Raw genomic sequence first — 23,057 nt, 5'->3', positions numbered from 1 at the left:
GGATAGCCATCTACCTAACCATTGCAATTATCTATGTTTTACTGTATGATTTATCTTTAACCATCTTTATTCCTAATCCATATGTATTTATATTATGGTTAACTGTATTCTTAATCCCCCCCACCCTTTCCAGGGATGGGGAATCATGATTGCCCAAACTGACTATTGTATATGTATTATAATGCTTTTATGTTATGATCATTTATTCCTATCCATGTAGTTATTGTTTGTTGTATATAGCTTTAGTATCCTTTACACCTTCAATAAAGTGACAACTGAAATAGATGTTGATTCTTGTCTAGTGAATGCTAGAGAAGCGTAGCTTCTCTATAGTAAGGTGTCCACGTCTGTTCACACTGCCGTAGTCTTTATTCGAACTCTGGTGTCTGCCATTTACCCTAGGCGGATACCACAACTTTGGTGACAGCTGTGTGAGATTACGGCGAACCACAAGTGTAGAGCAGACGCGCATCTGAGGCTAAGGTACTCCCAGCAGTGAATCTGGCAAAACTGACGCAAGCAACCTGAATTACCCACCCTGGACAGCAAAGTTTAACTCTGCATCCGGCAGTTGTGGAAGCGAGACAGCGAAATTTGATGAATAACCGCGAGCAGCGCTGATATCTAACGGAGAATTGAGCGCCAAAAGGGCTGAAACAGGCCTGCGGACCGGCTGAAACAAGCCAAATAAGTGTAAACGGCTGAAAATAGGCCAATTTTACTGCAAGAGATAGCAGGATCCGAACCAGTGGCGCTAGCAGGACGGGACATTCCCTGCCGCCATCAGCTGGATTTGGATAAGCGGCGCTAGCAGGACGGGACATTCCCTGCCGCCGATAGGCTGAAACACGCCACATAGCTGCAAGCGGCGCTAGCAGGACGGGACATTCCCTGCCGCCGATAGGCTGAAACATGCCACATAGCTGCAAGCTGCGAGCTAACATACGAGTGTAGTGCACCAGAACAGAGAAAAACTACGTCAACTCCGAGTATCCTGAGAGGCTACAACGCAGCCACCCATCTAGAAAACAGATATTATATCACATTTTCAGGGATTACCACCCTAGTGTGATGGCCAAACAATAGATTTATGAGCAAAGCTTGGCAAACAAATTGTTGTGTTGTGATAAATCTAAGAATAGAACAGGCTTGGATTATTGTGTATGGTGATAACAGCTAAAAATAGAACAGAGTTGGTAAACAAATCTGTTATGCAATTGTGATAAGGACAGAAATAGAAGCTAGATGTAACATAATAAAGACCCTGATATACAATCAAAACAATCTCAAGCCCACAGCACAACAACAACAATACACCCCTTATTCCAAGGGAAGGGGAGGGGCCCCTCTCCATTGAAGGCAAATACAATCAGGGTGATATAATAGATAAACCTAGGATTAAGAAGAAAAGGCCCTATTACACCAGCACACAGTTACCCCCCTCCCTCACAGGGGGAACGGACGGAGTTACCCCCGTCCCCTCACGCGCTTCCCCCTTCCTACCCACACTAGACTAAGTCCGTCTGTAGTGTGGGGCTAGCGATCGGACACACAGAGCGCCATTCACGGATAGCGCAACAGAGTGCGGAAAATATCATAAATCCAACGGACGAAGCGGACCAATGAGAGAGCGAGTTGAGGGGTGAGAGCGCGTTTCCCCTGTGTGCGCGGATTTGACGGCGCGGACGCGCGTTACAAGGACAGGAGATTCCACGCACACACACACACACACACACACCCACACAGGAGAGGGGCCATTCTATAGCATCAGAGATATTTTTTTAGGAGAAAAACTTGCAAGCTCCTCCCTCCCTGTCTACAGTGTGATAAGGAAAACTAAACCAGTTCCTTAAACCCGCTCAGACCCTCAACATCTTCCTAGCCTGCCAACCCTACTTCAAAGCTGAATGGTTAGTGAAACAAATATATGTATATACAAATACCCAAGTGATAAATAAGGTTGTTTTTTTGTATCATGGGTACAAGTAAGTGAATACTAACCTCACCAAACAACACTGGAAACTGATATGATAACTGAACGAAAGTACGCCCACCCTGTGGACATAGCCTGACTTGCTGCCCCACACTGGGCAGTGGTGGTGTGTACCTGGACCATCGACCTTCATAGTTGTGAACTATATACAGAGGAAGCGTGATTTTTTTGAAGCAAGGAGGAAAAGCTATCTAGCTCTGGGGATATTCCTATACACGTATATATATATATATGGGCGTGTAGCCATGTATATATATAGATAACCTACCTATCCATATATCCACTAGCGGATACGCTCCTAGAGACATCTGTGATACCTAACATATTCCCTGTTACCTTTAAGCTAAGATCCGCTGGTTGCCACAGAAATCAAGAGCTATACTGGAAAGGAGAACAACTCAGGCTCAACAGTTAAACAAGACGCTGGCACCAACAGACCAACCCCCTACTACTTATCATGGGGGCGCGCCAGCCACAGAAACTCTTGAGCCAGGAGGACCGAGCCTACGGCTACGTGGACTACCACCCTAATTACACAGCTATAGTATTTATACTAGGGGTGAGCCGGCTCGAACCTCCTTGCGGTGCGGCTACTCTACTCTGCTCCTATATCTACAAGATACTGCTTCTGTTATTACTTTGGCCTACTGTGTCGAGTACAGTGAACATCAAACACATGCCAGGTCACAGACCCCTGGTCCCTGAGATGCCCTTGTCTGGAAGGGTGACTGAATGTCCGCTGCACAGCTCCTGTTCAGTTGGTGCTCAACGTACGAGAAATAGCAATACTGGACTGGGGGTTGCTGAACCTGTAGGTGTCCTCCTGGGGGTGTTGAACGATGCAACTGAGCCTAATGAGAAGGTGACAAGCTTCAGAGACTTAGTGGCCAGCCCCAAGATGGACACTACTACCAGAACTGAGATTTCAATGGGGCCCAGCCCTAGGGCCAGTACCACCTGTTTCTGGGGTGGAAAGGTCCTCCCTGGCACTGGCCTCACCAATCTGGAGGATGGGGAGCTGTCCCAGGGGAATAGGCTCTTCACCCAGATGCCCGACGCGTACCTGGGGGTGGGGGAGCCGCCACCCAAGCCTCCCTGGGAGCCCCCAGGCATGGAACGACTGGGGACCGGCCTAAGGATGGGGACTGGTGACCTGCTGCAGTGGAAGACTTTACCCAGCACGGAGAGAGCAGGGTTGACCAGCAGCAGTGAGGCTGTTCCCCCACATTCCAAGACCAGATGCCGCTACTCTGTTGAACCACTGCACATGTCCCAGCCAAGTTCCCCCATGCTGCTGAAGATGGAGGCCCACCAGGATGCAGAGCTCCAACTAGGAAAGTCAATAAGAAGGCCACCCCTTGCCAAAACCAGAACCACCGCAGGGGCTCCCCACCAGCCGCTGACGGAGCCTGGCAGGGACGCAATACTAGCTGGCAACTCTGGCCCAACTCAGGTGGCTACCAACAGTCTGCTGACAGTCCGGAATACAGTTCAGGCTACCATCAGTATGGCATCTTCTGGGCCTTGCTGGTCCACCTGTGGGTACCTGTCCACACACTGGCCACAGGTACCCCCCAGAGATCATAGCCCCCTTTCCGACTGGCACCATCAACAGCCTTTGCTACCAACCACCTGGCATACCCAGAGGCAGGATCCCTCATGTGGAGAAGCACCTGCAGAAGCTAAGGCCGAGGCTGGCCTCGCCACCCAGGGGAGGAGAGCCGCTGTTGGATGGAAGGAACCTGTGTGTATGGGGAGGAGGCTGAATGTAACCAAGGAGCCACCACAAGCAGCCCAGCACCGCCTGACCCCTAGTAGGGGAGACCCTGTTTGTCAGCTGGTGCCCCAACTGGAGGAGGAGAGACCTGGCAGGTTGATACACCCTGGGGAAGCCGGCCTGATGGGACCCAGCTGGACGAAGGGGCGCTGCCGCTTCAACGGCCACACAGCCGCCAAGTGTAGAACCGGTTGGGACCGGGCAACGAAGAAACACCAGGCCGCCCAACAACCTGCATGCAACCAGTCTGCCACCCAGGTCCACCTGGAGGGAGATGCCCAGCCGTCACCCCAACTAGCTGCCGCCGCTGGGGCCGCGGCTACCCAGGAGTCTGTGTCTCAGATTGGGACCATGGTGGCCAGGATCAACGTGCTGGGAGGAGCGGCTGAACCCAACCGGGTTGGCCTGGACCTCAGCCGCAACCACAGGGGACCGGTGTCCGTAACCCCTGTCACCCCCAGCAAGAGCCGAGGGGCGCTACCCAGCGCCACCGGGACGGTGTACGGGGAGGCCCTGGCGGCCGCCGAGTGGGAGAGGCAAGAGGCGCTAGCCAGCGAGTCTGAGTCGATGTATGGGACGCCAACCGGCGTCGCCACCTGGAAGGAACGAGAGGTGCTTCCCTGCACCACCAAGCTGATGTCTGGGGCGACAACCGTCGCCGCCACCTGTGAAGACTGGGGGGTGCTATCCAGCGCCCCACGCTGGTGCCTGGGGCGACAACCGTCGCCGCCACCGAGAGACCTGGACCCCTGTGAAGACTGGGGGGTGCTATCCAGCGCCCCCACACTGGTGCCTGGGGCGACAACCGTCGCCGCCACCGAGATACCTGGACCCCGGAATGAGCCCGCAGCCCCAGAGGAAGGGGTGACACCCATCACCCCCAGCCAGCCAGAGCCCCCAGCCAGCAGGGAGAGTCCAGCTGTCCCTCACCTTCAACTGCATCCAGCTGTCTACCTCCCTCAACCAAGCCAGGGTAATTGTATTGCACTGGTGTACCAGGAAGTTTGGGCTGGGCCAAACTTGCCTGCGCCCCCTGCATCTGCTCCAGGAGCCAGGGTATCAGCCATTACCAGCCAAACTGAAGAAGCTTTGACCGCTGCCTGGGGAGTAACACAACTAGATGCGCCAAGTGCCGAGCCTAACCATAGAAGTAGAGGATCCCCAACAATTATGTCTACCCAAGATGGAGACAATGTGCCTGGACCCCTTCAGGCTAGGGGAGGAAATCCGGAGCCTTGTGCCTCCAGTCCACTAGCAGCAGTGTCCGTGGATGGGCCTGTCTCCCAGCCAACTAGAGCGGAGCCACCCTTGCAGATCCAAGACAGCCTCCGGCATAAAGGGTGGACTGTTACCTTTCCCTACCCCGCAGGTCGGATTGCCATGCACCACCCTGCCAATGTCCAGAATGAGCCTGAAGGAGGCAACGCTCCTACAGTATGCCAACCACCACCTGCCCGCGTTGACAGAGACCCTGGAAGCCGAATGAACCTGACCAGCCCCGAGGGCGAAGAAACTGCGCCTGCATCCAGTAGCCAGCCTGCCAGCAGCAAGGTGACCAACACGATGGAGACCACCAGCCCAGTGGAGAAACCTGTAGAGGTGTACACCAGGCGGCTGTTGGTCCAAGCCCCCTCATGTGCTGTGCCACCCCTGGAGGTTGCCAGGGTGGCCTCAGAGGTACACATCCAACGGCCAGAAGATCCAACAGGACCAGCTACTCCAGCAGATATAGCCGATTCCGTTAGACCTGGGGAGGGCTGGAGTCCACCACCGTCCAGCAACTGGTATCCTGGCGGACCCATTCCACAAGGACAACAAACTGAAGGCCGCAACCACTGTCGGAAGTATGGCGGTGCAGACAACCCCTCCAGCCTTCCGAGGGGAGAGTTGTGGTATGCGGCAGCTCTGGACCATGCAGAAACCAAGACATTATAGTGATGCTACGCACCTAGTTAAATCCTGTTATTCTACAATTATGAAGCCACCTGAAAAGATGTCAGATAACGGTACTGATTTTATCTCTCAGTTGTCCTGCAAATGGAGGGAGGGGTGTTACCCCTCCCTCTCCCATCTTAAGCACCGGAACCTTCCCCTTCAACCACCAAGTTATCAGCACCACCTCAACCCTGAGGATAAAGGATCTAAACCTGCCCCCACACAGACTGTTGTTGTCACAAGTAATCATCAAACCTTCCCTCTTTAGTACCCAGACCTACCACTCAACCCCTCTATGCTTATCTACCTATTGTGCTGCTCCATGGGCTATCCTGCCTGCCCCAGACAGGGATAGCCATCTACCTAACCATTGCAATTATCTATGTTTTACTGTATGATTTATCTTTAACCATCTTTATTCCTAATCCATATGTATTTATATTATGGTTAACTGTATTCTTAATCCCCCCCACCCTTTCCAGGGATGGGGAATCATGATTGCCCAAACTGACTATTGTATATGTATTATAATGCTTTTATGTTATGATCATTTATTCCTATCCATGTAGTTATTGTTTGTTGTATATAGCTTTAGTATCCTTTACACCTTCAATAAAGTGACAACTGAAATAGATGTTGATTCTTGTCTAGTGAATGCTAGAGAAGCGTAGCTTCTCTATAGTAAGGTGTCCACGTCTGTTCACACTGCCGTAGTCTTTATTCGAACTCTGGTGTCTGCCATTTACCCTAGGCGGATACCACACTTCCTTGAGAGTGAGACTATAAAATGCTTTACTGAAAAGGACAACTATATCGGATCAGCAAAAACCTTACTACTTTAAATTATAGGACTTATCTTTATTTATAAAATAAAAATATTTGAAACAACTACAATGCTATTGTTATTTATAATTAAAAACTTCTATAAACTTTGAATATAATTGTTCTTGGTTTGAAGGTTGAAAACTGTTTTGTATGCAAGGCCCATAGGAGGAGGTAAAAACAATAAACTTTCCACTGCAAACAAAGAATTAAAAATTACCTTTATTTGTATTCTTACAGTTCTAAGATTAAAGAGAATAAGTTGGTGGCTTTGTTTTGTAAAAATTCAACAGAGAATATCTCAAAGAAGTTAAACACAAACATGAGTTTTGCAATTTACAAATTAATATATTCATAAATTCTAAGATTAAAGATGTTTCATAAAAAGATTTATATATGTATACAAAAGCGTTGCAAATTTAAAATTTTTATCTGTAGGCCAAAAAGCACAAATATTTACAGCTCTGTTAATTCATGTTATGCGAACGTAGCTACTCTATAATTTTCCCTACAACTATTTGACAATCCTAAACCGACTTAAATCCTATATGAGGAAAGAAAAAAATGTACAATATTTTGAAGTACATCCAATAACAAAGAAAAAATTTACCCCTCCTGCGGATTAAAATAAGTGGTGGAGAAGTAAAGACATAGCACAACCCAATCAAGAAAGAACGCAGAACTTTAAAGCTAATTAATGAGAGATAATTATTAAAATTTTGGGATATGGGAGTTACCCTTATCTAAAATCGTTAAAAACCTTCCTTTGACCTATAAGAAGCTTTACTGTAAAGGAGAATTTTGTCAGTCAGCGGTTACCGTGATCTTAAGTTACATATATTCAGACAGTTAAAACATCCTGTTACTTTTTTTTATAATCATAAAATTTTTTTTCCTATTAAAATGCACTATAAAATACATTCTTTATCTTTGTATTTTTGATACATTAGTGTAAGATAAAGTATCAAACATGATCAATATTTTATACTACTGAGTATATCATAAAAGATTAAACAGGGTGTTTTCAGTATTGAGAGTAAAATTTCAAATTACGGCAATGTTTCTGTTTATGTTTTTTTTCTCTCAAATGAAAGGCAAAAAAATCAAAATTTTAGATTTGGATGAAAATTAATATTGCTTACTTTGACCAACTTTCTAAAAGACACAAATAACAAAAATTTGTTTATAAACTTTTATAATTTGGAATTCCACTAAAGGAATTTTCAATCATCAATTTGAAACATAAAAAAACATAATAAATTTTCTATTTATGTTTTTTTTCTTTAAACCTGCTACAGTTTTGATGGAGTGATAACCAGTTTTTATTAATCAACTTTTTTAAGCTCTTAAAATAGATAAATTTTTATATTTCATTGAATATTTAAGTATTTTTAAGCTCATTAGTTTGTATATAAGCTTTAAAAAATTTGTTGCGGCATCTTTAGCCATAGATTGCATATTTATTCAGTTTTGGCGCGCAAATATCTGTCTCAGTATATACTGTGAATGCCACTTTTAATACACACTGTAAATAATAAAAGTATATATTTTATGATAATGAATCTCTGTATAAAAGGTAAAGATGGATTTTCATAATGCTTCATTCACCTCAATCATTTAGATCAAAAAGATAGGTAGATAGAAAGATAGATTTGTGCAAAGACGACTAATGGGGGAGAGTAAAGGGTTGTTTACCTATTCCCCCCCCCTCCCCCCCCAAAAAAAGAACAAAAAATTGCCTTAGGCAACCCTACAATTTTTGGAAATATATTTGATTATACACTTCCCCCATATAAAAATTATAAATTATATATATGCGACAGCATATTCCCCCCCCCCCTTCCTTAAAAAAAACTCGTATAACCACTAATCTAGATTTGTAACCCCCCACCTCCCAAATAAAAAGCTTGGGCGTCCTTGGATTTATGAATGGATAGTTTCTATTTTATTCCCAAGGAAAAGCTTTAGATAATCTTCTTTTAGATTTAAGATATTTGAGATGGACCACAAAAAGTTTTAAATTCTGGCCTATTTCATTTTAAGTAGCAAAGCTACTACTTAATTTACGCTGTCTTTCAGTCAGTCCGTAACACAATTGAAGAAATGTGATTTTTCGGCTGAAGGGTTGAAAATCGTTGTCAAGGAACCATTCTAAGCATTCCATAAAGCTTTGGGGAAAAAAGAAAAAAAGGAACCATTCTAAGCATTCCATAAAGTTTTGGAAAATCATTTTCTGAGATCTTTCTGCCAAATCATACACTAGGACATCCAACCAATACATATAGTATAAACTATGAGGGTTACTTTTACTTTCTAAATGAGTATACTCGTATTTTAAATTCCTATTTTTTAACAAAATATAACAGCGTAAAGAAGAGATATTTTTGATTGTAATAAAATGTTACAATGTCGTTGAAATTCAAATTTAAGTATCACTAAAATGTTAAATGTGTATATGTGAATATCTTTGTTTACAATAGTTTTACATTTTATGAGCTCTGTATTATGTTATATACTATCTCAGAAAGAGGACGGGATACACCACGAGATCTTATTTTGGTGTTCTGTTTTATTCTAGCCTAAACTACCAAAGGATTTCTTCCTTCTTAATATAAAATTACCGGCTACGCCCCTAGAGGCTTTTAGGGGGCACTTATGGTTGGAGGGGGAAAGGGTGAAAATCGTTGTTTTTTAGTTTAAAATAAAAAAAATTTGAAGGGGAGGGGTTACAATTTCTTTTTAGAAGATGTCGTTAGAAAGATTCTTCGGTAAAGATCGACATACAGACAAACATCCAGTTACTTTTATATAAGTCTATGAATTATATCAATGAAAGCTAGTCCACAATACATAAATTTTTTGTGTGCTTTAATTACATGTATGTCAAGGAGGTTGTTTTTTTTGAGGTTTTTTCATGTGTTTCTTATAATTATCAACCCAAAGATGACGAAACCCAATCTGTACCACTTTTGCACCACTTTTGATTCCTGTGACGTCATAAAATGAGGAAGATGAGAGGAGAAGAGGGAAAGAAAACCCCTAAAAAAGAGAAGGAGAATCCCTCATCAAAAGTGGTACAGATTGGGCTTCGTCCCCAAAGATGATCTGAAAAGAGGTCATCTCCCTCTTAAGTTACGACTTCTCCTTTTTATTTTTTCAAGAAAGGGAACTTATTCTCCACTTCCCAACTTGTATAAAGCAGCAAATACACAGCAGTAAACTTACAAAATCTGAGCCAATGTTTTTTTTTTCAGGGAGAAAACGGATAATAGACCAGAAATCTAAAGGGATATACAAAAATGGACGATAAAGAGAGGGGTAGGTTTCTGGTGGAATCCGTAAAGGTGTGTGTTTTAAGGCTTAAAAATAGTAGTAGAAGGATAATATTCACGAAATATGTGTATTTGTTATTGAAAAGAACTATAGACAATTTTCTTTTAAAAAAAAGTTAACATAAATTTTTATCGTTCTACTACTGTTTTAACTTATAACACATAACCCTTACGGATTTTACCAGAAACCTACCCCTCTCTTTATGACTATCCTCAAAAATGATACAAAATCAACCAAACCAAGATTAAAATTATTGGTTGGAACATACCAATGACAATTCAATAAAAGTACCCAAAGTTTTTAGCTTAACCACTCAGAAAAAACTTTGTTACCAATGTAATTTACAGACCAATGCCCCAAGGAATCTAAAGGGATAATACAATGGGCGATAAATTGATGTACATCCCCAATGATGATACACAAAGTTACCCCTTCTGTAGATTAAAATTTGTGGTTACAACGTTTGGACACTCAACTAAATGAACCAACCAATCAAAATTCAATAAAAGTCCCAAAGGTTGTTAAGCCAACGGAGAAGGAATTTTGGAAATATTGTAATAAACAGCCCAATCTTCCTCCCTTCCTAACAATTCCCAATCCTTCCATACCATAAGCAGATCAGTCTTTCCCAAAATTTACAACTAAGGTAACTAATGCAGAATATATCAGAATAAAAACTGATTATCATTCAATGTCCTATCCATGTTCCCCTGAAAGATTTTAGAAAAATTACAAACTGCACTTTGTATAGTAAATCTGAATAATTTTTCTTCCATATACATCATACAAACAAGGGTTGAGGACAAGATTATTGAATATTAAATTCTAGGAAAGAATAGAAAATAAAAAAATGACAATATCCAAAGGTTTAACTAAATAGCAAGTAAAATTAGTAGAGTGAATAATCAAAACTAAATTTAGTCGTCTACCTTGAATAGCAGCTTAGAAATTCACGTTTCCCCCTACGTTTCTTACGAAAGGACATTTCGAATTATAGAGTAGCATCGCCTATAGTAATTTATCTTGTATGTATTAAGAATTTAAAAATTCAGTTCTGAACAAGTTTAGACTATTTTGAGGGTTGACAGATTGTTTTATCATACTGTAAATTTTTTAATCTCCTTTTCTATAAATTATTTAACTGTATTTTTGAAACATACAACACTTCCTTCGGTTGAAAATACAAAAAAGTTTACAGTACAATATTAACGAATTTTGGCCTTGATCCAACCATATAAAAATCAAATATGATTTATCTGTGAACATCAGGGGCGTCCAAGCTTTTTATTTTGGGGGGGGTAAAATTTTTTTAAGGGGGGGGTAAAATGGCGCGCGAAGCGCGCCGCAAATTTTTTTTACCCCCCCCAAAATTTTTACCCCGGGGGTAAAATTTGCTTGGGGGGGGTAATTACCCCCCCTGAAATCTGTTGGCAGGGGTAAAATTTGTTTACCCCCCCCAAAATTTACCCCCGGGGTAAAATTTTTGGGGGGGGTAATTTAAATTTTATAAAAAATTTAGTATTAAAATTTTTTTTGTTAGAGATTTTCTATTTTGGGGGGAGTATTTACCCCCCCAAAATGGTTTGGGGGGGGTAAATACCCCCCCCAAAAATCGTTGGGGGTGCCTACGGCACCCCCAAGGTAGGGGTAATTTTTTTTTGGGGGGGGTATTGTTCACAAAATTTTGGGGGTGCCTACGGCACCCCCAAAATCGTTTGGGGGTGCCAAATGGCCCATTACCCCCCCCCTTGGACGCCTATGGTGAACATAATTTACATAAAGTAAAATTATCTAACCTAACCTAAATTACTATATCTCTCTAAGAATAATGCAATAAAAAAATTGTTAAATAAATGATCACCGTACGTTTTTGCATCGCTCATTTATTAAGATCCTTATGACGTAAAGGTAAAATGTTTTATTATTGGTTGAAATTTAAGGCTTGTTAGCCGCATCCGTCCGCACTATATTGTCCATGAAATCGGGCTGGATAACATAACACAGCAGCGTTCATTATGAAGTCTTTATAACATATTCATTAAGTAAACTGCAGAAATATTTAAAGATACAGTTAGCTGCTTTTTGAGTTAGCGACTGTTGAGCCTTATTGAAAATGATGTTTTCCACATGAAAAATCTTCCACATTTGTCAATGATAAATCAGGGAGCAAATAAGAACGTTTATTTAAAACTGTAAAAAAAGGTCTTTTTAAAGTTTTAAAAGTTTAAGCAGCCAATTTCAAAATATTCTATATTATCTCCCTCTTTTTTGATAGTCAACAATACAATCTTTAAATACATTTTGAAAAGCTTTAAAAAACTAATTATTCTAACTGTAAAATAGAATTTACACAATTATTAAAAGTAAAGGTTTGTTCAAATCCATGATTTGAACAAATTTTAAAAATTATTTTAAGTTTTTATTAAGAATGGTGTTTTGAAATAATATTAATTGAAGCTAAACAAAACTTAAACTTTTATGAATATAATATGTATCGATGTTTAAACACCAAAATAAGGAGACCAATTCTCGGGATTTATCTACAAATTTCTTGACGACAAACATAATATTATAAATTATAATCTTTCATATTTTTCAAGGACTTTTAAATGCATTCGCATTAACTTAATTTGCGTGAACAAAACAATGTAATAATTTTAAATATGTTGATTAAAACTGAATCTATAAAATACATAATGTTTATTTATCGTGTCGTATTATAGACAGCTTTCAGCGGATAAGTGTATTATTCATAAATAATTGTCAGCAATATAATACGATGCATGATTTCGATGATCAGTTTGGAAGCCATATTTTATAAGTTACAAATTATTATCAATTGCTATGCTAAAGTCAAGGTGTCATAAAATAGCAAAATCAAAAAAATTTAAACATTATGTGATTGATGCTGAGCTACTATATAGCTAAGTTTTGTGTGTCTTAATCATCATTATCATCTTTTTATCTTTTTAAATATATTTCAAGTATAATAAGGTTAATGATTTTTATACATAGGAAATGTTTTTCTAATTGTTACTTTTTCTTGTTATGTATAATGCAATAAATTATATAAAGCTATTCAGATATTTCCTGACATAAAAAGAAAACATATTCTGTAATGAAAATTGTGTATGGGTTATATCAAAATCAGACAGTGTTAAAAATAATACCATTGCCTTGCCATTAACAGAAAAGATTAGAAGCCATCTGCAAGGGCGTATAAGTGTATTAATATAAAAGTTACATTTACAACATTAGATAGGTAAACATTGTAATAGTTTTATAATTGATTGAATTTTTTTTTGTAATTATTTTATCAAAACAAGACAACAACCCTAACCTTAATGTCGTATTCTACTGCAAAGGCTTGCAGAATGGGGTGTACCCACCCCCTGGCCCTTGTGTCCATCTTCCTACACCCCTTCTGTGGTCTATTATACAATTCCCTAAAGCTTTCACCCCCTTCGATTTTGGTTTCATTTTCTTGTGCGCTTTGCACTACCCCTCTGGCAAACCCTTGTGCATGCCACTGGTCTTCTGTGATAATTTTTAACACCTTTAGGTATGCACAGCCAAGACTTAAACCCAAAAACTCTCAATTTATAAACGGAAAAGTTTTGATTTTAAAATCCATAGGCATTAACACAACATTTGGACGCTATCAAATCTGACAAATTTTCGTGGTTTTTGTACAGTGCAAAAAGAAGAAAGTTTAGACTAACATAACTTTTAGTAAATATATGTACAGTACATAGCACCTTTATATACACGTTTAAAAGTAGTAACGTTTAAAATAGGAATAATTCTAAATGCTCAACAACTCTATAACTCTTAATCGACAACACGTCCAATTGTCGCCCAGGACCTATGAGAAGCTAACCTGTTAAGGAGGTTAGCGAGATCCTATGGTACAAACAGACAGATAAACAAACAGCCATCCTGTTTCTTTATTTTGAAACTTATACATACAAGTCCACATATGAAAAAATGCTCTAAAAGTTTTGTGATTATATCAAGGCGCTATGATAATTCCTTCAGCCTTTTTACTTCGGTACGAGCTGAAGGGATTTTATTTATTTTACAAAGATTTCTCCTCGTTTTTATTTCTCTATTAACAAAACCTCCCAAAATGAAAATTTAGATTAACAGGTCGATCAGCGTAAAGAAAAAGAAATTATATATTAAAGAAAAGTCAGTATTATGCTATTTTATAAATGCTGCTTCTTTTACCTATAATTCATAAAGGTATTAAAAATAATTTAGATAACTATTGTTGAAGAAAAAACTAGCCATATTAAAAGTACACAGCTGAAATAATGACATATATTTCGATTATTTACTTCTAATTCTTGTCAACCTTCTATGGTCACTTCTGTACAAAAGTTAGCTTGAAGGTTTAAAATTTTTGGTAGAAATTGTCAATAATTTATAAATATTTTTTTTCGCCGTCAGAATCTTAAAAAGTTAGTTTTTGTCTATTTTTTAAAATCATTAATAGACATGTAATGATGTATTTTCGAATAGGGTTAAATCGAGTGTAATGGATAATGAATTTTTTTTTTGGTATTTCCTTTTAAGAAAATACATTTTATACCTTTCTCAAGCTTTTTATTCTATCCATTCACAAATATCAAATTTACGTCTTTTATATTTTATATTATATTTACATTTTTTTGAGAAATTCTACACTGGAAAGCTTTTAAAATTTCTATGTATTTTTATCATAATGATTTTTTAAAATTAATGCATCTTAAAAAATTTTAAAAAACGGTTAAATCATATACATTTAAACATATACAACATTGTAGCTTTTATTTTTGTTCCAAAAATCGGCGAAATCTTATGCAGAAACATTAAAAATTATTTAAATTCGAAATTTTAGAATTTTCAATACTTGTAAATAGGTATTAGAAAAGTGTTTGCTTAAAACAATGGGAAAAAGTCCAAAGTATATCGACTATTTAACCCCCCAGCCCACCCCCCCCAAAAAACCAACTATCACATTGTATTATAAACAGTTTTTGAAAATTATAAATTAAAACCAGTTTTATTAGCCCCAAGAGAACAAAAATGGTAATAATTTTATTATCTTTTAATATACAGGGTGCGGCACATAAATCAAGACTTTTTTTAAACGGCCATAGCGTCAAAACTACTTGACCAATCAGGACGTTTAACCACACTATAAAAAGCTTAGGTAATGACCTTTTAGCAAAAAAAGTCTTTGGACGAAGATGGACGTGTACACCGAGCTGGCCGCGCATATATACAACAAGGCAGATTCCAAATACGCCGGTGGTTTAATCTGGATTCTTGACTAGGGCCAACTAAATCTGACCTCAGCCCATCTGTAGGTGAGGTAGAGTTATGCAACTTGGTGGGGATTCTGTTAGATACATAAGTAAGACACTAGAAAAGACTAGAGTGCTCTATCTGAAATGGCTTGGCCGTAGTACTCAAGCAAAGTGAAACGAGGCAGATTTTGAGATGTAAAAAACGTCAAAAACTGTGAAAATTCGTGAAAATTTCTCAGTTCTTGACTTCAGGGACCCATATTGAACTGTAAAACTTATTTTAGACTTTGGGTTGCGCTGACAACCCTAGCTGAAACTTCATGCCATTTCTAAAAAGGTAAAGAACGTCATTCTAGCTTAATTGTGGTCCAAGTAAGAGCTTCCGTGTCTAAAGGTAGCTTGAAAGTTGGGCGAATTTGGATCCTGTGGTTACTCACTTTCCTAAGGAAATGTGGCCTCCCAGCAGCCCGATCTTAATTCAATGGACTTTTGGGCCTGGGGATACTTTGAAGCATGCACCAATAGACGTGCCCATACCACAAAAACCTCCCTCATTGACACTATTAAGGAGAACTACGCCAGCTTGGACAGGTACATTTGACCTGGACCTACCGGTGGTTGAGGAGGCGGGTAGAGGCGGTGATTGAAGTTGGCGGCCATTTTTTTTGAATAATCTAACAGTCATATACCTATTCTGCCTCTCAGTTTTTAAAATTCAATAAAATCTTTAAAATTGACGATTTTATGTTCATTTGTTTAAAAATTAGAATTTGTCTCGATTTATGTGCCGCACCCTGTATATGAAAAATTGTCTGTAATATGATGCTATACATGATTTTTCTGTAAAGCTAAGAACCTGTTCTAATCCAGCGGATATTGATCGGTTAACAAGACATACTGGAAAATAGTTTCCAACTGTATTAAATTTGACTGTACACTGCAAACTCTCTAGTAAGTGCGTGTAGATAATCCTTGGGAATTCTGACAGATAAAACCATTTAGGACTAGTTCATTGGGATAAATCTTAAAATATTAATGAACACAGTTACTCTAATACTGATGTGTGTTCGGATAAGCCATTTATCCTATTACATAAAGTAGTAAAGCTTCAGATTTCAGTAACCACTAAACTGATTTAGACCTCCATTTTATAGATCATGGGATGGTTTCAGGCTATTTAATTTTTAGATTAATTAAGTAATGAGATTGTTTTAGGATATCTGCTCGTAAGATCTTAAAAGTAGCACAGACAGTTAAAATTTCTATTTATTTAAATTATTGTATAAGAACAGCTAAATTTTAATTCCTATTGAAGCATCCAATATTTTCTTTGTTTTATTTTCATTTCTCTAGTTCACTTCATTTCATTCCACAATTTTATTTCAAACTTTAGGATAGGCTTCCTTTAAATATTTCAAACTATTTTCAAATTTTTAGAAAAGAACATCTAACTGTAATACATTTTAATGTAGCGTCTAAACTAATTGATTTTACACATACGTAAGTTGGCATTTTCAATTTATAATATTTGTGCTTTTATTTTATTAACATACAGCTCATTATCATTTTATATCATGTTAGCAATTGGTATCACGTCAACAGACAACTTTTATTAAGTAAGAAATATAAAATTTTGTAAAAAATAGGATATAAGCAGCCCAATATTACACTCAATATGCAGGTATTGTCTATAAAACTAGATCTTTACCTGAATTACATTGTTCTTCAGTAGCACATAATCTGTCAACATCCCCAGTCAGGGTAATCTTTTTCTAAAATTAAAAGGATACTAATTTCAGTTTTTAAAACTATACTTTTTTAAATAGTTTAAATAATAGTATCGTATTAGTGACAGCTTTCCGCAGATATTGAAATTAAATATTATAAGATTAAAACCAGTTTTGTTAGCCCTGAGGGAACAACGACGGAGAAACGGTTAAATCCTGCTATATTGAAAATTACTTTTGAAAAATTAAAAAATTGAATAAATATAATCACTTATATCTATCTAACGTTTGAAGTAAACTGTTGAAGATAAATTAATCATCTTCCTACAATTATAGAAAAATAAATCTTCCCAAGCACTTTTTTGGATGAAAATTAATTTGTTTACTATAGTCTTGTCCTATAATCGTTAGTGGGTATTTTAAATATAGCTATGTCAGTAGAAAAATTAATTATGAAACAGCTGCTATCAATACTTACTATGCAGCGGTTCTGTTCCGGTTCGCATTCCTTGGTCTGGCTCACAGCTTCGAAAGTCTTGCAGTTGTAGCAGCTGTAGCACGTGAGCGGAGCCGTCGGGATAAACAAGCAGAAGAGCAGCAGCAGCAGCCAGCTCACTGACAGCTGCGATACTGAAATATTTTTTGTTTGTTAATACAAAGGTGAATATGTCTTAATGAAGGTGATTTTTAGAAGCTACTCTATAACAAAGATACGTCAAAGAAACCGACCGGCAACCATCGCTTACAAAAATTGTATATTAATTATGTGTTGAATTTTCCTAAATATTGTTATTGAATGTTTTCTGTGCTAATAATGAGCATCTCCCCATTCTTAAAACAAGAATGATAACATTCATAAAAAGCATTGCTGGACAAACGGCTATGTAACAAACATAAATAAATAGAAAGCGGAAAGAGAGAGAATTCACAAGAAGTACGGAACCTAAAAAATGTATGTCTTTTGAAGTATGACTGGACCGAGCAAATTATATACGGGATGCTCGTCAGTTCAGGGAATAATCACCAGAAAAATTTTGCTTTTGCTATTTAACTAAAGAGCAAAAACTCACATACGGACTGGCGGACATACAAAATGAATTATAGAGTAGCTTCGTTTCTAAAAAAATGAAAACGGAAAAACTTCCTTAAACCTTAATGCAAAGGAATACTGGCACAGTTCAAACTAAAGAAAATAAGTTGCTTCTTCATATGCAAATTATTTCCTTTTCTGGCCATAAAGGTCAAATCTCTAGATATATTCATGAATGAAATAATAATTGTTTATCGCATCGTGTTATAGGTAGCTCTCCGCGAATATTAAGATAATATTAAAACAAGTTTTGTTAGCCGGAGGCCCAAGCTAACAAAACTGGTATGAATTTATATTTTTTTAAATTATTCGTGGAAAATTGTCTGTAATACATGATTTTTCAGTTTGGCTGAGAACCGGTTCTAATCTAGAGGATATTAAAGGTTATTTTCCTTAGAAGGAATGATAATTGCCAGATTAGATCCCCCCCCCCCCTTCTTTTCCAAATATCTATACTAAAAAAGAAATTTAACTATTTAGACATTAATTCACTGATAAATGACAAAGAATTTCTGACATCGCTGTGTAGTTGGAGTGAATAGAAAAACAGAGAAACTGTTCATGTCTCTAACCCATCCTTTCTCTTCATTTACATATAAACATAAATTACATAATCATATACAAATATGGATTCATACAGCTTTACTTTACCAAAATTAAATCAGGATTGAATTTAAAAAAAAAATTAGTTTAATTAAACGCAAAATATAGTTCAGTACATTTCATTTATTTGTTTGGGTGGAAAAAAGTAGAACACCTGTCATGTTCAGGCGAGGGTCATGTAGTATTATGTTAGCTACAGTTTAAACTTTGTATTAAATTTTCCATCCAAAAGCATCATGTGAAGCACAAATTGCACTGAAACCTCCCATCTGACATTAATTTTTGAAATAATTTTCCTATCCCTAAACATTACTGAATGCCCTAACAACCAGTTCTTAATATAATCTTTCTTAACCTGACCTAAAGTGATAAATAAATGTAAATTTCCCTAACCATGTTAATGTTTATTTTAAAAGGGAAACCACCTTTAATTCTACATAGAACCCTATATAATAAATAATCTTGTAAAATTGTTCTCCCCTATTTACACTGTATACTAATATCATAAACAAAGATATGTAAATTGTATATTAGTTGATCCAAATTCTGAATATGTATTATTAATATACTTTATGGAAAGTAGGGTTCCTTCTTTATGATTACTTGACTTTATCACCTTATTCATTGTGTTACAATTTGTAATAATTTAAACATCAACTGTCACAAAATTTCACAATTTTATATTATCTACATAAAAAAAATTAATTTCTGTTCACAAAAAAGGATTAATTCATATTTTGTCGATATCCAATTTCATGGGTTTACGGCGACTATTAACATTAAAGAAAAAGTGGCCATGGTTAACATCCAATAGACATATGATACATAATTCAACTAAAATAGTTAAACTCATTTATTTCGACTTCATGGCATTAGATAAAAGTGACCATGGCTGACATTATTATTATTATTATCTTTTCTTAAGTATACCAATCTTGCGTAATAACAATCAAACTTTATATAATCTATAGTATTTCAGAATAAAAAAAATTTATCTTTTAAGTACTTGGTTTAATATAACATGAAACGTTATGAATGGACCGTAAAAGAGGTTGACTCCGCAACAAAAAGAATAATGTCATCCTTGTTTTTGGTAACTAATAGCCCTGGCGGGTATGAAGCATAAAACATTAAGAAAACAATTAATATCAACAATATATTACAGATAAACAAAACAACAATTAGAATATAACAAAGATGGCAACATTAACAATATCAAATTTAAAGAAATATAAAGAGTTGGAGAATACCTTCACCCATAAACAGACACAAGTCATTACCATACACAGTAGGATATATAAGTTGGAAGGAATTTTAATGTTAGGGGGAGATTTGAAATCTGCATCAAATTTTAAGGATTTTTTTTATAAAATTCGTTTTTTGTATAATTCTTTATCTAAAAGCGGAAATACAATTTATGTTAATTAATTTTGACCAATAGGATAGATGGATTAGAAACTACCTGCGCTCTAATTGGGTGAATGATTTATATGATTTATTGACTAGTGAATTGGTGTGACCTAAACAAAGCATTTAATAAAATTACCTTATATATTATTTATTAGGAGAGGTTGTGTGAATTACTTTACAAAAACAAACTTGTTCAGAATTGAGAATAAAATCTATACTTTAGTAATAATTAGATCTTGAGGAACTCATAGAGGAGGAAAATTGAACTTGAAATTTTCAAACTCAATTTTCTCCAAAATGAGAATTTTTTGGATTTTACGGATTCCAGAAATGAAATCTACATATTTCTTTTAGTTAAATAGTATTAGTTGGGTATAGTCCCTTTCGTGACAACGCCTTTTAAGGGGCGTTTCTTCGTATCTTAACAGTTGCTTTTGATAGATTATTTTAGGTTAGGTTATGTGATTGCCCTGCAGGGTTAGGCAATTGGGCTCGCTGGGTTAGAGCCCCCCGCAATGGCTAGAAATAGGGGAAAAGCTATGTGAAATATAATTTTTACAGTAATGAACTTGAATACAAAATCATAAATTTCATATTCATCGTCAAAAATAAAAAAAAATATAATAAAGCTATCATATTTAGAAATCTTGATCATAATATCTCCATATTCATAACCTCTTTAAGTGAATATAAATATATGACTTAAATTGCACTTAATGTAAGTATGAATAATAATTTTAATTATTTAACTAAATTATGAACATTCAACTATATGAAAGTATGCCATAATCTCTATAAAGGCTCAATGGACCTTATATAAACCGTTACCATTAACAACTTTAAAACATTATCTAAAAAGAAAAATAAGATATTTGGTAATAAATGCTTTACAAGTTACTATTACTATATATTTTAACTATTATACAAAAATTATAGGGTTGCTTTTACCCTATAATTTTTAACAAAAAAATCCAAACGATATCTTTAATGAAGTCCTAAAAACATAAGTATGACCTTAAACAGTACCCCAAGGACATACAAGCTATTTATTTGAGGGGGGGGGGGTAGAAAATTAAAAATTTGAGAGGGGGTGTAATATATCATAGAGGCAAGGACGTCCAAGCTTTTTTTATTTGTAGGGGGGGGGGATAAAAATAAAAAAATATTTTTTTTGCTACAGCACCCCCCAATTCATTGGGAGGTGGAAGGGTTGGGTAATCCCCTTTGGACGTCTCTGCAATATCCTGTATATGCAACAAATTTATAGACAGTTTTGTATAGACATTTAAATTGATATTCTACTTATTAAATTATGACACTCTACAAGTGTCAATGTCCGTTTGTCCTACAGTTTGATTTAAGAGGTTTGCTTTTATGGAGTTGATGATTATCATGTCCAAAACAAAGAAAATGGTAACCGTGTAACAAATCTAAACTACGAGGTATGTGAATTAGAATGTTGAAAGGATAATTTAGTCGCCTGCTTTAAGTGTAGTTTAATTAATTAAACAAATATACATTTGAATTAAGGGCTTGACAGCCGCTGCCATAATGAGACGCATTTTGTTTTGTTTATACAACTAAAACCGCAATTTTAAAATGCTTATTAAGATAAGAAAAATATATATAAAATATCAAAAATCCGCAGTTGCAGTTTTCGCCGATTTCACCTATAAATCACAGCCCTATTTTATAACAGCTTTAATAATCGAGCAAAAAAGAGGTGTAGGCCAAGGCTATAAAAATAACCCTTCAAGTCACAATACCACCGCAGCTAGCCGCACTTACTTTCAACAATTCGCTCCTGCAGTTAGCTATTCTAAAATTGGGCGGCTGCTTGTTCATTGTTTGTAATATACATATTTATGCTTTTAATTTTAGTTATGAAACAATACATGCTATATGTATTTATTTGATCTTTTAAATGGAGAGAAAATTAAATTTTTAATAAAAAATATGTTGTTAGGTTACACAAAGAAAAAAAATTGGAAACCATATCTAAAACTTTAAAAGACAAACAATATTAAGTCATTTAGAAGATAAAAACTTCTTACTCAGAGAAATTTAAAGATTTTATTCAATGTTTTCAATATTTCCTTCAATTTCATCTTTGTTGAAAATGGTTCTGCGCAGTAAAATCAATTAACTTACTTCTCATTTTGTCGGCTTTTCTCGTAGACTTTGTCGTATTATAGGTCCAAATGATTGTGAAGGTAACCTCCAGTTAAATCCAGATGACCTTCAGGTGGCTCCAGGTGGCTGGACGGTCAGCCAGGTCAGAAGATCTGTTGCTCGCTGTCCCAGGTGGTGAGGCCAACAGCACCTTCCTCTGTCTCCATTATGGAGACAACATAGGGACCTGAAAATAAAATAATATCATTTATCTGGAAATACTTTACTCACCTAGGGGCTTTTAGTGGCACTTTCAAATGTTTTATATGTCGTTGAAGGCACTTTGAAATATTTTTTGTATATCATTTCAAAGGGCGATTTCTTTTTGGAAAGTGGTGATACCCTCTCCCAAAATAGTTTTAAAAGGTTCAGTGGTATAAGAGAGATCTTTATATACAAATAGACAGACAAAGATCTTTGTTACTTTTATAAAGTAGCTTGTCAAAATTGAATTGAACTAAGCCAAAGTACTTAAAGAGACAGTTATATATAATTATATACGGTACTTTTACTTATTGATGAGCAAAAATTACTAACCAAATACATTTAAGGCAAATTTGCATTGAAATATAAAAACACACTCTTTTATAAGCTTGTTTAACTAAATTATTAAATACTGCAAACTAGTTATCAGTTCAAAAAAAACAGCAAAAATTGTTTTAATGAAACATACAAAAAAGTCATTTAGATGTTACATTTTATTTTTTTATGCTTCTATATAAAAACAAACTTTTCTAAATTGGCTAAAAGTATTAGATATTTAACTTCTCATAAATAGACAAAACGATTAAACTCGTTAATAGTTATTTCTCGCATCGTATTATAAACGGCTTTCCGCGGATATAGAATGTACAATTATAAGATTAAAACTAGTTTTTTTAGCCCCGAGGTGCCGGAGGCA

The 23,057-nt window shown here is 36.8% G+C and overlaps 2 protein-coding genes across 4 annotated transcripts in view; one reads left to right on the top strand and one right to left on the bottom strand.

Annotated features, from left to right (window-relative positions):
- Window positions 1–23,057, bottom strand: part of LOC145313893 (uncharacterized) — a 69,692-nt gene that overhangs the window by 7,202 nt on the left and 39,433 nt on the right. Inside the window, exons 2-4 of the mRNA XM_080153548.1 lie at window positions 22,136–22,343; window positions 17,360–17,511; window positions 16,863–16,926 (exon numbers count right to left, since the gene is read on the bottom strand). Coding sequence (XP_080009674.1) covers window positions 16,863–16,926; window positions 17,360–17,511; window positions 22,136–22,142 — 223 coding nt within the window. The 5' untranslated portion in view covers window positions 22,143–22,343. The remainder of the gene's footprint in view (window positions 1–16,862; window positions 16,927–17,359; window positions 17,512–22,135; window positions 22,344–23,057) is intronic.
- LOC145313892 (uncharacterized) lies at window positions 1,772–6,262 on the top strand. Of its 3 annotated transcripts, none has more exons than XM_080153546.1 (2): window positions 1,772–1,910; window positions 1,960–6,262. In XM_080153546.1, exon 2 carries the CDS (start codon window positions 2,451–2,453, stop codon window positions 5,703–5,705), a length of 3,255 nt encoding a protein of 1,084 aa, XP_080009672.1. In that variant the 5' UTR covers window positions 1,772–1,910; window positions 1,960–2,450; the 3' UTR covers window positions 5,706–6,262. The 3 variants fall into 3 exon arrangements, with proteins under 3 accessions (XP_080009672.1, XP_080009671.1, XP_080009673.1); XM_080153545.1 differs by having other exon boundaries at window positions 1,949–6,262; XM_080153547.1 differs by having other exon boundaries at window positions 1,772–1,929.

Source organism: Acartia tonsa, chromosome 3, assembly GCF_053477335.1.
Source record: "Acartia tonsa isolate MP-2025a chromosome 3, ASM5347733v1, whole genome shotgun sequence".
Lineage (NCBI taxonomy): Eukaryota > Metazoa > Arthropoda > Copepoda > Calanoida > Acartiidae > Acartia > Acartia tonsa.
Note: the sequence above shows the minus strand (reverse complement) of the source record. Positions and strands in the feature narration are given on the sequence as shown.

Coding starts and splice junctions, on each gene's coding strand:
- LOC145313892 (XM_080153546.1), top strand. CDS start 2,451: ATGGGGGCGCGCCAGCCACAGAAACTCTTGAGCCAGGAGGACCGAGCC.